Below are 14,631 nucleotides of genomic sequence, written 5' to 3'. Positions count from 1 at the left end.
CTGAGAATGTAATAAAAGATTTAGCAGACAGAAGCAATTGACCCATCTCCACTATTTTGTTTTGCCTTTTCCCTCCATTAATGGATTTTGGATTCTGGTTCCTCTCTTTCAGGCATACCAGCGTTTACAAATCCAGCAGCAGATGATGCAGGCGCAACGCAATGTCTCCGGCCCCATTAGACAACAAGAGCAGCAAGTGAGTCATCAAATGCATCATTAAAGGTCATGTGGTCAACACAGACACGTCATTTATTTTTCTCAACAAACATATGACACCATAACAACAACAGAAGATGTTACAACAGGAGTTGCTCAAACCTTAAGATATCTACTCAGGAAAGGGTTACTTCTCGTTGCACATGAACCAACCAGTCTTTCTCTGTGAAGAGTTTGTTCTCATTTTATTGAAATGCTGATTGTTTTCTTTGACAGATAACTGCGGCTTCTTTCTTCTACCACATATCCTCTCCCCTTCTGTTTTCTCTTCTTCTTTTCACTGCCTACCATTATTTGTCCAACATCTTTTCATCCATATTTTCTCACCCTTTCCTTCTACCCTCAATTGTTTTCCTTTAGTCTCTATTGTTTTCTTATCTTTTTCTTTTTTTACCATCCAACTTGTTTTTGCTGCCACATACTTTGCTTCATCTTCTTGTTTTCCTCTCCCTCATTTCCCAAAATGTCTTTTTATAATGAATTGTTGTGACACTGCTTCTCTTCTCTCCCAGGTTGCACGTACAATCACCAACATGCAGCAGCAGATCCAGCAGCACCAGCGTCAGCTGTACCAGGCGCTGCTGATGAAGCAGCAGCAACTTCCCTCTCATTCCTCCTCCTCTTCCTCCTCCGCTGGTCTGCATCCCTCCGGCCCTGGCTCCGGCAAATCAAACCTGGACCCCTTCACAGGCCCACACCAGGCTCCGGGCCTCACTGACACACTGCACACCAAAGAGCCGCCATCTTCGCCCAACGCCTACAGCACCTACCCTCTCTGTGAGTCTTGGATGAGGTCGACACAAAGTTGATCTTTTTGCAGTCACTTGTGTTTAAACAGTGTGAATCTCACAAAATGTAACTTTGTAGCCATTCATGAATGTGCCCAAATAAAAACACAATCAGTCCACAGCAATTTTTCTTTGTGAAATAGATGTCGAGTCACCTTTAGGGTCTCCCTTCCTCTGGCAGCACACAAATGCCTTCACTGTCCACTAAATGAGGATCAATGAATAATTATTTTATTTTCGTTTATAGTAGATGCTGTTAATGGATTTAAAAAAAATACTTCAGCTCTTCAACATTGACCTGCATTTAATAAATAAATTAAACTAATCTTTTTTGTGTGTGTTTGTGCAGCTGGACTGAATCCAAACATGAATGTAAACTGCATGGAGGTTGGGGGTCTGTCCCTGAAGGAGCCCCCTCAGCCCCAATCCCGCCTGTCCCAGTGGACACACTCCAACTCCATGGACAGCCTCTCTGGCAACTCCTCAAACATGGAGAACAACCTCAATAAGCACGGTACGTGGAAGAATAAAGAGGCAGGCGTGCACACATTCAGGCACATACAGTACTCAAGTAAAAAATACAAATGAGACCGCCCTAAACCTGAATATTTCACATGAACTTATCCTTTGAAGTTATCATATATGTTAATTCCGATTTTACAAAATCTGTACAGTCCCACTGCACATTTGTTGTACTTCCTTTCAGTAGGTAGATGGATGGACAGTGAGGGTTCATAGCAAAGCTCAATTCTTAACACTGCTTCAATGTTAAAGTGTCAATAACAGTGACTTTTCTCAAGTACTGTAAAAACATGATTGAAATCATAACTGCTAATCTCAGCCACCTGCCCTCACACACTTGAGGTACTGAGACTAGCTTTTTGTCAACTGCCTCTCTCATCACAACACATTAGGTCTCATTGGCCTTTTGTCCACGCAGTTTTTCTTTTCACACACTCTGACTGCCAACGCATTTGCAGCCAAGAATTTCACACCCAGAAACACACATTCTGAGGTGTCAGAATGCCTCTCATTTGCAATGACAGTGTCAAACACAAGCTGAGTCAAAAGCTTTTTTAATCTGTCATTCACTGATGGCCCAGGTGCACAACCTGCTAAACCTCTCCCCGCTCAAGGCTTGGGAACCTTGACACCACATTTTTGTAGGCTAGGAATATGGAAATGTTGAATGCAGTGTGGCATGTAATATACATTGTTCAAAGGTGATTTTTAGAAAAATAGCATTCTTATATTTGAGAAAACAAACTTTCCGTTTGTAACATTTGAAATATTGACAGCTTTGGGTCTTTGTTTCACACATTCTGTCTACAAACTAGTACTAAGATAAGAATCTGTCAACCACAAACACTCATCTATTGAAAGATGTATTGACATCCTTAAAAACCACTCAGAGCATCAGTGAGCTTATAGATAAACTTCCTGTAACTGCACACTAGGGACACTTTATTCTCAAAAGGCCTGAAATCTATATTTGTAGTATTGATGTTGAACCCTTGATGATGAAGAATGAGTTATAAAACCTTCAGGCGTAAAATAATGTCTATAATCTTGACTGTATTTCTGTATGTTATGCTTATGAAGTAAAACTAAGTTCAGTTTATCTCTAACTTGTCTTTGCACACACTAGGTGCCATATCTGCTGCCTCTAGCCTGGGCCCCCCTGGGAAACCCCCCCAGCTGGAGGACTCATACAGCCCTTACAATCTAATGTCCAGCTCAGAGTCTCCCACCAGCCCGCTGGTGCCCCCAGACAGCTGGGGCCAGGGCAAGAGCCCCAATGAAAAGATCTCCAATGGGAACAACATCAACTGGCCCCCAGGTGAGGACAAGATGCAAAGAAATAACATGTCCTTAGTCAACCCACACAGATGTAAATACAGTCATGTATTCACCATCATACTCCACGCAGCTTCAGCCTGCATAGACATCTAATCAGCAAGAGTTAGTGCAAACTTGACGGGAAAAGAGAATTGAATTCATAAGCAGCTGCTAAATAAAGGTGAACAAAATAGACAGCAGACATTTCAACATGTCATAGTATAAAAAACATGAACAAACAAGCCATGACTGTCTGACAGTAAGGCAACATGAACAACACCACGATTGAAGCAGCTAAATGGAATCCAGCCATCATTTATTTTGTTATTTACACCTGTGTTTTTCCTGCTGAGTCATGTCAAAATGTTGACAGCGGAAAAACGTGGTCAACAATTCCACAGTCTGATTCATGGTCCTCAGCAAGAAGAGCAGCTACCGTAGTAGCAGCCAATGGAGATAAAATAATAATAGATAATAAATAAAAAATAATAAAGAGGAAGAGACAAATACATAAAAAGAAAATATGCTGGCTTGAGGACAAGTCTGTCTTGTAGACCGCCCACATAGATTTTAGCTTGGAAACCACTACATGTTTAAAGTACAATGCTAAAGGTGCCACTACGAAAAAGGACACGACTAATTAATGAATATTTTGTGCAGCAGCTGCATCATTCTGATAATGAGAATGAAGAAAGCTGTGGCTTAGAGCCTCGTGTGAATTGTTAAAGTAGGGAAGTTATGAGATGGCTTTTAGTTCCTCTCTAGATCTCATTGTGTCGCTTTAACAAGTCTTCATTAAGCCCTTCGTTTTTGCTCCCTCAGAGTTCTGCCCAGGTGTGCCATGGAAGGGCCTTCAGAACATCGACCCCGAGAATGACCCCAACATGACCCCTGGCAGCGTCCCCAGCGGTCCCACCATCAACACCAACATCCACGACGTCAATCGATATCTGCTCCGGGACCGGAACGGAGGTACGGACAGATGCAAGGACACAATTCAGTCAGTCAGTTTAAGACGGCCAGCAACCAGAAACAACTCACTCACACAGGCAGACCCATGTTACCAACTCTGCTACGTCACAGCCCCCAATATTATGTGCTTGTACTGATGCATACGTGACATTACGTGTTTTCTTTTCTCTGTTACCTCTACGACCACATAGCCACTTCCCCAGCTCCTCCACTTCAGAATGGCTCTCTGCCTCCAACCAGCAGCGACTGGCCAGTCAGTGGCTACTCTAGCTCTTTCAGTCTGTCGTCCTCTGATGGAGACAGCTCAGGTACACATCCAGAGTATCTTGCCTCCATGTGTGGACCTGCTAAGCCTCTCCTCACCCTAATGGAGTCCTGATACAGCACTGTCTTAGGTTACCTACTCATCCCAAACCTTTCCCAACCCTTGACCTGTATTTATGACCCTTCTTATCTCAAGCCACTCCTTGTAGTTGTTCCCTCGGTGCCTGTAGACAACGCCTTTACCGATACTAAGACAGCAACCTCACCTAAACGTGACCTTCAACCATCTGTGCCTCTTTGTCCCAAACCACAAAAAAAACAACCCCCACCCCAGCTCATCGTGACATCAGTGCACATCCTTTGTATGTGTGTGTGTGTGTGTGCTTACTTTAAGATAGAAATTCATAAAGAATTCAGGCCTCTACTTATTGAATATGACATTTTGAATTTAATTCTTAGAATACACTGGTCTGTTTTTGCATTTACCAAAACTTAAGGGAAGACAGGGATTTCATTTAAGTCCAGAGCAGTGATTCTTGAAACTGAAAGATGAATGAGAGATAGTTTCTGCTTTCACTTCTTCAATTATTTGTTTCTATTTTCACATTCTTTTGCATTATGATTGAATTCACTTTTATGGCAGAAAGATTTTAAGGAGATGCTGTGGACATTTTATTACTCCAAATGTGCAACATTTGCATGTTTTAAAAATGTTGTCTGATTGTACTTTTGGTGTTAAAAAATAATATATATTTGGATTTGATTACATTATGGAAACATTAATGCCCACTGAAGCTATCATGGCATTAGCTGAGCCACTAAGTGGACCAGGACCATAAATGCCGTGTTGTAAGCCTGTGATTTGCAACTTTACATCTTCATCTGTTGCTGATTTTCTCTGAACTGTCCTCTTTCTCCCCACGTAAAGGAAAACTATCTGACATGAAGTCCACCTGGTCCCCAGGGCCCATCTCTCAGAGCCAAGCCTCTCTGTCCCATGAGCTGTGGAAAGTCCCTCAGGGGCCACGCAGCACTGTGGCCCCTTCCCGGCCCCCACCAGGCCTCACCAACAACAAGCCCTCCTCCACTTGGGGCGGCAACTCTCTGGGCCTGGCCCAAGGCTGGAGCGGTTCCTACTCTTCTGGTGAGAACTGTTCTCTAAACCACAATGCACTTGTCTATTCTCTATTAGAAGCACCCAAAGCATAATATTAAAAGAAAGGAATAAAGAGATGTTGGCAAATAAACTCTATATGTAGGAAACTTTGGTCAGCGCATTGACACCTTTGAGTGTCACTTTGATGTGTCACCAGGTCTAGATCTCTGTAAAGTAATTTAACATCATTACAATCTTTAATCTATTCACTTGTGAAGAAACAAACATCATGTCGCTGCTTTTTGTTCTAAGATTCAGGTATTCCATTTATAGAGTGTGTTATTCACAATTCAACACTTCTGGAACTGAAGGAAACTTTCACCAAAGACAAAGAAACAGATATCAACATGTATTCGTCTCACTGTGAAGTATTTCACACCGTGCAAACACAGCTGTGACTGACGCTGCATAAGTGTGGCGTAGCTCACAGCTGCGACTGTGCGCTCACAATGTAAATGCTGAGTGAACACGCCCTGCTTAAACTGACATTTTGAGGTTTACCGGCTCTTTGGGAAGCCTTGTTCAAACATCATACATGCGACCTTGATGTGACACAACACGTCTAAGTTCACGCAGGAAAGAAAACTCGTAGTGTAGACGAGAATCATGTGCAAGGAAGCAGTTGGTGGAAGGTGTCATGTTTTCTACTCTTTATCTAAAGCTGAACTCTCTGAGCTCACGAGCCCTTAAAAACAGAAACAGACTGACAGGAAATTATAGATGTCTATTTTAAGGGCACTGTCACTTTTATTAAATACCCCCTTTGTCTTGACATTTTCTCACTGAACCAACTTTATCTCAATTACATTGAGTCACATTAGTATTACGTGAAAGGAATTGTTCGCCGTGACAAAATCACAGAAAGTAGAAAATACCGACAAGATTTTATGATAAACTCTGCAGCGCTTCTACTTTATTTCTTTTCTATATAGTTTTTCCTACAAAGCACTTCATACTTAACGTTAAATCTGACTGTGTCTACGTTTCTGTGACAGAGGGAACCACCTGGAGCACCGACAGCTCCAACAGGACCAGCAGCTGGCTGGTGCTGAGGAATCTCACCCCACAAGTACGTACCTTGTGCTGCTTATTCTTGCAAGACCGAAGTCACAGTGAGCGTGCAAATATTGAAAACATCAAACACTTCATCTGATGTCTCTAGAGCACTCAAAGTATAACAAATATGATTCTGTTAGTTTGAAAAGACTAAAATTATAGATAAGAGTAGTTATTATATAATAAAAAAAATGATATCAATAGAACAGTACTCAAAAAAGAAAACAATAGAAAACAGAAAAGAAAGAAAACTGCGTGACAGTGAGTGAAGGAAATAAATGGTGACTGAAGATCAATGAATAAAGTCAGATATTAGCTGTGACTGAATTTTTTGATCTTTTGTTTTCTGTTGTGCTCCAGATTGATGGTTCGACCCTGCGGACCCTGTGCATGCAGCACGGCCCCCTGATCACATTCCACCTCAACCTGACCCAGGGGAACGCTGTGGTGCGCTACAGCTCCAAGGACGAAGCTGCGAAGGCCCAGAAGTCCCTGCACATGTAAGTGTCTGACATCAGCCAAAGTGTGCTTGGCAAACTGAAATGAAAGAAACGTTCACATTTGTTTTTTCCCCCTCAACTTCCTGTTGCCTTTTTTTATATTAAAGTGAAGCAGCTATAACAGAGAAAGAAAATGGGGAACACTTGTGAAAAACTCCCTTTTGGATGATGTTATTTTTATGTCTGGGCAGTCACATGGAAGAGAAGGTGGGGAGTCACGCTGTAGTCAGCTGCATTGTTATACCGTGATTATTCTAATAATGCAGGCTGGGGGCACAGTAGTTGTGATTATCTGCAAGTGTCTCAGATTTGGCCCAAATTTTGTTTTGCTGATAATGGCAGCTACTGCAGTTGGTTGTCATGGAAACAAAATGCCAAACGTGTGACCCACTTCTCACTTTCAGCAGCACAAAATGTGGATATGGTAGCATACAAAAGCGTAGTGAAGCCCTAAATAAACTGGAGCATTTGCTCAAAAAGTAAGTCAGGTGTGTGCTGTCCTGTTTTTACAAAATCATAAAAACAGATTATTAAAACATGAGAAGTCCTGGTTCCTTATTTCTGGTTAAATTATCACTGAAAGATCAATAATTTCCTCTTTTGTCCTCTGTAAGGTGTGTGCTTGGAAACACCACAATCCTGGCGGAGTTTGCTGGCGAGGAGGATGTGAACCGCTTCTTTGCACAAGGCCAGTCGCTAGGGGCAAACACCACTAGCTGGCAGGCTAACCCGGGAACCAATCAAAACCGGATGGGCGGGTCAGCGCAGTCCCACTCAATTGGCCAGTCCCACTCAATTGGCCAGTGGAGCAGTGGAGGAGGAGGAGGCAAGCCCAGCGGAGGCGACCTGCTCTGGGGCGGAGTGCCCCAGTACTCCAGCCTGTGGGGGCCACCGAGCGGAGAGGACGCCCGCGTGATCGGGAGCCCCACGGCCATCAACACCCTGCTGCCTGGAGATCTGCTGAGTGGGGAGTCCATGTAGGGTGATGCCACGATACACTAACCCACCAACACCATGTCACGAAGGCCATCGGTGGACAACCAAGCCACCACTACCATGGTGGCCATCGGTGGAGGATGGGGTGGGGGAAAAAAAACAAAATTAAAAAAAAAAAAAAAAAAATGTAAACAAGAACAGGAGCAAAACCCAAGCAAATCATGTGGCGATAATCAGTATCAATTTGAACTGTGAATTGTGAATCAGAAGGCCGGAGTCCCTACTACGCAGACTCTAGACTCCAGTCTTTCTGTATTATTTTGTCCTCTTCTCGTTTGGTTTACCTTTTTTTTATGGAAAAAAGTTTTGTTTTTCCTTCTGGTATTTTTGAAATGCATCATACAAAAACTGAAATGAGACACAACACAAAGAAACCTTTTAAGTGTTTTTTTTTTTTTTTCCATAAGTATACATGACATTCTGTGTGAAGTGCTTTTAGGAGAAGCAATCAAAGCTGCCATCTGAGACTTTCCTTTTCCCTCCAAAAAGAAAAAAAAATCATCCCAAAATAAGACTTCAAATGACCATTCCCAGCATGTCCATGGCCAATGATGTGGTTCAAAGACCTTTACTAGTTATGTTAACGTTTGTTTCTCAGCACTAATATTAGCCTTAAGTGCTCTCTGGCCCAGGTCCTTCCCAAGCCGCCTTTTTTTTTAGTTTGTTTTGTAACTGAAGAAAAAGCTGAAATCTTGCACAGTTTCACCTCTGAGCCAGCAAGTGGTACAGGACATGACTGGTGACCAGCTCTGTCACTGGGCAGTAAGAAGGCCTGGCCACGTGACTGGCCCTACCAATCATCAGCTTAATTATTTTAATTTGTCTTCTCGAAGGGATTGGCACAGCTGTTCAATGTTAATTGTTTTTTTGGTTTTTTTTTAAGGTCAAGACCCAAGCGCATTTTTTGATATCTATCACAACGTATAAGCTGAGTGAAGATTACTTGTCAACCTCGAAGCGTGTCTCCGTCTACGGCGGCACATAATCATTGACGTCTGCAAGCCCAGATCCTTCTGGTCACCTTCAACTTGGAACCCAGTCGCTCACTGGTGCTTTGTTGAATTTTCTATTGTCCGATTTGTTATGAAGCCCAGCGGTCTGTATGGTCAGCCAGTTTTCGGAGGAAAAAAAAAAAAAAGAACACAATTTCACCTTCATGTGACAGTTCCATTGTGCAATATACACCATAGACCTTTCTTCCGTCCGTTCTCTATGTCCACCGGAGCTGGTTTCTCTTTTGCTTTTGCTTTTTCTTTTTTTTTTTTTTTTGGATTGTTGCTGATTGCAGCAAAAGACTTTGGAACTTCAAAAACCTTACCCCTTTTCAAAACTTGGATTCCCTCCAGGCCACCAGTCCCCCCTGAAACTGTTGGGGAAAACTCTGCAAAGAGGAAGAAGCAGCTGTTGAACTGTACATGCAGCGAACTGTACTAAAGAGTGACACTGGGTACACAATAATGCACACTTCCTCTCTGCACGCCACAGCCACACCCAACAGAGACTGAATCCACAGCGGGGTTGGATGGTTCTGGGTATCTGGCACAATACCAAATAAGAGGGGTTTCTCCTAATGCAGTAGACCTACGAGTGTTCCTTGCGTTTGGTACTGTACAAACAGAAGAGACTAAGACTTTTATAAATTCAAAGGGTTTTATCATAGCACTTATGAAGAGCAAAACGCTTCAACTGCAATCCAATAAATCAAAAAAATGAGCAGGAAAAACATTGAAAACAACAAAAATACTGCTCTTTTATGTACTATATCTATTCCTTGGACATGTGTCTGGCGTTGTTCCTCTGGTAGCAGGACGAAGGGAAACAAAACTCAAATGTACCATTGGGGAAAGAAAAAAAAAAACTGCAGTCTATGATTTTTTTTTTTCCCTTCTTTGAACAATATCAAAGTGAATATCACTGTTACTCCAAATGTTTAGCCTTGTTCCATTTGGAGGCACTAGACTCGCAGCGTCAGCAGTCTCTGACCTTCGCTGGCCAGTCAGTGAGCCGCGGCGGGGCGGGGAGAGGGAGCGTCCACCGAGTGCCTCTCTGCTGTGGACCTCTCGGGGTGTCGAGCGGCAGCCCCACAGCGCAGCACTTCCTCCCGGGCTCTACTTGACCCTCTCCCTCAGTCTCGCAAAGAAAAAGCGGCTCATCCAAGACTGGCCAATCACAGCTCTCCGCCACACGCGGCATCTCCAACGGGGGCCCGACGCCACTCAACCCCTGCTGTCGTCCTGCCCTCTCCCCCATCTCTCAGTTCTTTGACACAAAGATCACTTTAGCTGGAAGATGTAATAGTCATATTTCTGGAATTTTTGCCAGTGTACTTTTTCTTTTCTTTTTTTTTTTTTTTAAAGAGATCAGTTGACTTTATTTTTTTCAATGTGTTATATTGTTATTTTTGTCTACATGCAGTGGTCTACAAAATGCTGGCTGCTGAACTAGCCCTTCACTGTTCATATGCAGAAACACTTTGGTCAGAGGTGCCTCTGTATGTTCATCCTGTGTATTGAATGCAAAACGAGGATCAATACTACAGAGCATTATTGATTGTCTGTTTGTTTTAAACTGATCATGCTTTTGTGTTTGACAGTATTCTGTAGTACTTCCAGGTAGTATCTTGAGATGTGTAAAACTAGGGTGTCTCAGACGGGGGTGTGGGTGTTTGTCGCTCCTAGCTGCTCCGCCTGGCCACAGGCTGTCCCCCCTTGCCCTTTGCCTAGCTGCTACGCTACGACCTCCTCCTCCTCCTCCTCCTCCACCACCTCCACCAGACCCAGTAGCCCTCCCCTGACCAGGCACCAACAGGCCCTCCTATCTCTTTCTATGCAAAAGACTAGAGGCTGGGGCCCTTTACAGCACGCCAAACCTGACTTGGGAATGAGCACTCCTCCCAGAGCTTCGCAAACCCCAACACTTGTCCCCTGTGCGCTTCTGTCAGCACTTCAGAATGGCCGCCGTTTCTGTAAAGTCAGGCTAAGCCACCAGAACACTGTCATGTACTAAAGTCCAAACACTTTATCAAAAGGTCGGCCTTTCTCTCTGCGCTGAAGACACTTCTGTCCAGCTTGATCTCAGGGTAGGGGAGTTGATGATACCAAGTATGAGATGCAGCTCTCCGTATCTGTCCTTTCTACTGTGAGAGCAAAGTCTTAAATTAAAAGGCCATCTACGCAACAATATGTACAGACCTCATGCCTCGAACTTAATCCTAATTGGAAGGGAAAAGGCTCGTACCTTTTCTCAAAAGGTGGCCTATAGTTACTGTTTAGGGGCCCCTTGTTGCATGTAAAAGATGCCAACGTAACGTGCCAATATAAATTTGCTGTGTCATACTGTATCTTTATAGAGGGCACCTCTGTTCCCCGTTCGGAGGAGCTTTGATAACCTTTGCAGAGGGTGCAGCGGGGGACAGGAGGGATCAAACAAACGGGCGGCAGCATCACATCCTTGAAACGACTGAGATTTTTGTTTTTTATGCTTTTGTGGGGAATGCCCCATGCTAAGGAGAAAATCTTTACTCAGTTGGGGGTTCCAGTTTGCTACAGTGCACAGTTGATGATGGGTAATCCCGGGTACATATTTTTTTAAAACCAAAAATGAAATCGCATTTTAACGTCATTTTTATGAAGTTTGACATAAAAATCTTAAAAATGCTAAAAAATCTAATTAAAAAAAAAAAAAGATCTATAATATGTTAAAGCTCTGCACTTCTAGCTGAAACGTCTCCGGTCGTCAGCCTCTACTACCACCATCTAAAGGAGTAGACTGGTGGCCGGGGTGCCTTTTTGTGGATGCTGTATTTATCTTGTTTTTATGTTTGTGTCCCGCTCAAAGCGGGCCCACTGAACTGTACATTTCCACAGACCCAGATGGCTTGGGCCCACTGTATCAGCCTCACTCTCCTCGCTCTGCATCAGCAGGAGGGGAGGGGCACATTTCAAGAGGTACAAAGTCTTAAAAACGTTTAAAAAAAAAAAAAGTTTAAAAATGGAAAAAAAAAAGAAATAAATAAACAAGAAAACGGGAAAAGGCTACCTTTCAGGACTTGCAGTCCTGCAGCACACAAGCAAAAATCACTATTGCCTGTTTCTGTAACTGCCTTGATCCAAGCTCAGACAGACCCAATAGCCGAGGACCTCCCAGCATCCTGTACTAACTGGAGAACCCTGACAGTGAAGGGGGTTTCCCATGCTGCACCAGCATCGAGAGGCTCTCCTCTCTACAGCTCTGTTCTAGATAACAGTATATATGTATACACTACATATATTCATATATATACATATATATATATATACTGTGAGTATGGTGTGTGGTATCACCTCTTCAGACTTCTTGGATCGTAACCTCTGAAACTTTTCATTTTTGTTTGAAAGGTCTTGGTTTAATACACCTGAAAATGAGCAATATGTATTTTCCCCGCAAATAAGTGATACGAAGGAAAGAATTCGGGTCGGGTGTAAACTGATACTTGATTGACTGAAAGCTGCGTCTTTCTTCTATGGAGCTGGATATGCACGTTCTGGTTTTGATGACATATTACAGTACTTTGAAGTGCTTGTACTGTAAATATGTGTGTACTTGTTTGTTTATTAGCCTGTCTAAAAGCCCAACCCAAACAGTTTATTTTAAAAAAAAAAAAATCACAAACATATCAAAAACAAAACAAAATATTGAACTCAAATACTTGAATCATTGAGCGCCAATAACGTAATGTGAAGTCAGTAATTTTTTTTTTTTTGTTCTCTCCATCTGACAGGTACACTTAGGGGCTTTTAGAGAATATTAAAAATGTATTGCATTAAGTTACAAACACAAAATCTTTGGAAAAAAATGCAAAAGTCATCTTGGATGTGTGCTTGAAAGTCAGATGTTTGTATGAATGTGTGCGCAAGAAACTGTGTGTACCGGGCACATGGCCTGCTGTTATGTTCCACTCAGTATGTTATATTTTGTCTGTTTATATCTTTTTTTTTTTGTTTTGGTTGTCATTCTGTCAAAAACTATTCTGATAGACATTGTTATTATCTTGTAACGTTGCACTGAGTGTCTTCTACCCCTCACTCAGCTAATCGTAGATGAATGAGTCTAAGTACGGAGGGGAGATGGTGACAATTCATGTGTACATGTTTACTCAAGGACTTAATGGATTTTTTTTTTTTTTTTTCATTCTATCTGTAAAAAGTTTATCTACCTTATAGTGGCTTTTATTGTGGAATAATCCAATACAAGGATTATCATTGAGTATTGCACCATTTTGTTCCAATTATACAAAAAAAAAGCGAGAGAAAAAAACGTCAAAAGAAAAAAGTACAAAAAAAACTTTAAAAGAAAAACAAAAAAGGGGGAAAAAAACAAAGAACTGTGGCCATAGATAGCTGTAGAAGGACTAGTAATCCCTATGTTAACTTCATGGACAAATGGAAAGGGATAATGTGTGGGAGGTGAGTTTGTTACAAGACTCATTTCAGAGGTGCCTATCTTTCTGTTATTATTATTATTATTTTTTGCAAAAGCCACCTGTCGTTTACAAGCATTTCATTTGTCTGAAGTTCAAGGAAATAGTATAGAAATTTAACAGGAATGTTGTAAAAAAAACAAAAAAACAAATTTCATCTTCCATCAAATATGGACATGAAAAATCTTGCAAAATGAAGATTTATGCTACTTTAAGAACTCTGGGATTGATCAGTGTTGTGTCATATTTCAATTTTTAATTTCACTTTCGGTGTCGACAGACTATCTCTGTGTGTATTGAGTTGTGATTTTATGTTTCCTGTAAGCGACGCAGTTTGCTCACTATCTTGCACACTCATAAAAAGATGTGGATTTTGTCTCAGGAAGGCCAGGGTTCCAGATACCAACTCCTTCATTTCTAGGTTCAACGTTTGTGAGGAATAATTTAAACGAAAAAAAAAAAAAAAAAAAAAGCAACCGAAAGCTATCAAAATCCAAGCAAGCACTGAAGGCCATGAGTTTGACAGAAAACAGACCGCGCCATTGTTTCTTTAAAACAACAACAAGAAGTTCGTAGCAAGTTATATATTTACCAAATAAGTCTGAGAATCAACTTTGAAAAAAGTGGAGTGCTTTACATGTGAAATCTAAGTAGAAATTGCTTTACATTTAAACAGCGATCAATATTTTGATTGTCATAAAGACAGTGACCGAAAATGCATTTGTGTGTGTTTTGACTTTGTTCTTTACGTTTCCATCCTGTAGTTCAGGAGCATCGTGCAAGACGTTTCCGTTTCGTTTTGGTCTTTAATCATCTCTCCTGTCTGTTAACACATCTGCTCCTGTGACAGATATTCAATAGCTGAGAGATTTCTGAACATGTAACAGATGGTTTGCAGAGGCAGGTTTGAAGTGGAGGTATAAAAGCTGGTTTTTAGAGGATCATGATCTATGCACAAGTGGGAGGGAGGAGTCCAAACCCAGCTGCTGTACTGCGGGCGTTTGTCGACTCACACTCTGGGGTTCAGGGTTCGATGTAGGGTTGTTCTTGTTTTGTCTCTCGCTCAAATTTCCTCCAATCTACCCTCCCCCCACCCCCGCCCCTCCTTATTATCATCGTCATCTAATGTTTTAGCAAAACTTTACATTGCGTCGCCATGCTGTGTAATCCTTAACCAATGAGCGCTTATCCTTCTGCTAAAGCACTGTGGGTTGTACTGAAAAAAGAGCCCATGACTTTTAAGGCTGTCTGTTTTTTAAGGGGAGGAGGGTGGGTGGGGGAACAGGGGGTACTTTGCCTTTGCCTTTCTCTTTACTTTGGAAAAAAAAAAAACATTAAGGAAAAATGTCTGTAACTGAAATACAAAGTTGTGGCTTTTAATGTCGT

The 14,631-nt window shown here is 42.0% G+C and overlaps 1 protein-coding gene across 1 annotated transcript in view; it reads left to right on the top strand.

Annotated features, from left to right (window-relative positions):
* Positions 1-13,961, top strand: part of tnrc6c2 (trinucleotide repeat containing adaptor 6C2) — a 54,008-nt gene extending 40,047 nt beyond the window's left edge. Inside the window, exons 13-21 of the mRNA XM_070855918.1 lie at positions 113-196; positions 729-993; positions 1,354-1,518; positions 2,653-2,844; positions 3,666-3,815; positions 5,008-5,223; positions 6,231-6,304; positions 6,652-6,791; positions 7,406-13,961. Of these exons, the coding sequence (XP_070712019.1) occupies positions 113-196; positions 729-993; positions 1,354-1,518; positions 2,653-2,844; positions 3,666-3,815; positions 5,008-5,223; positions 6,231-6,304; positions 6,652-6,791; positions 7,406-7,772 (1,653 nt within the window). The 3' untranslated portion in view covers positions 7,773-13,961. The remainder of the gene's footprint in view (positions 1-112; positions 197-728; positions 994-1,353; positions 1,519-2,652; positions 2,845-3,665; positions 3,816-5,007; positions 5,224-6,230; positions 6,305-6,651; positions 6,792-7,405) is intronic.
* The last annotated feature ends 670 nt before the right edge of the window (positions 13,962-14,631 follow it).

The sequence above is a fragment of the Pempheris klunzingeri genome, chromosome 3, assembly GCF_042242105.1.
Source record: "Pempheris klunzingeri isolate RE-2024b chromosome 3, fPemKlu1.hap1, whole genome shotgun sequence".
Lineage (NCBI taxonomy): Eukaryota > Metazoa > Chordata > Actinopteri > Acropomatiformes > Pempheridae > Pempheris > Pempheris klunzingeri.
The sequence above is the reverse complement of the archived record's forward strand: the minus strand, read 5'-3'. Positions and strand labels throughout refer to the sequence as shown.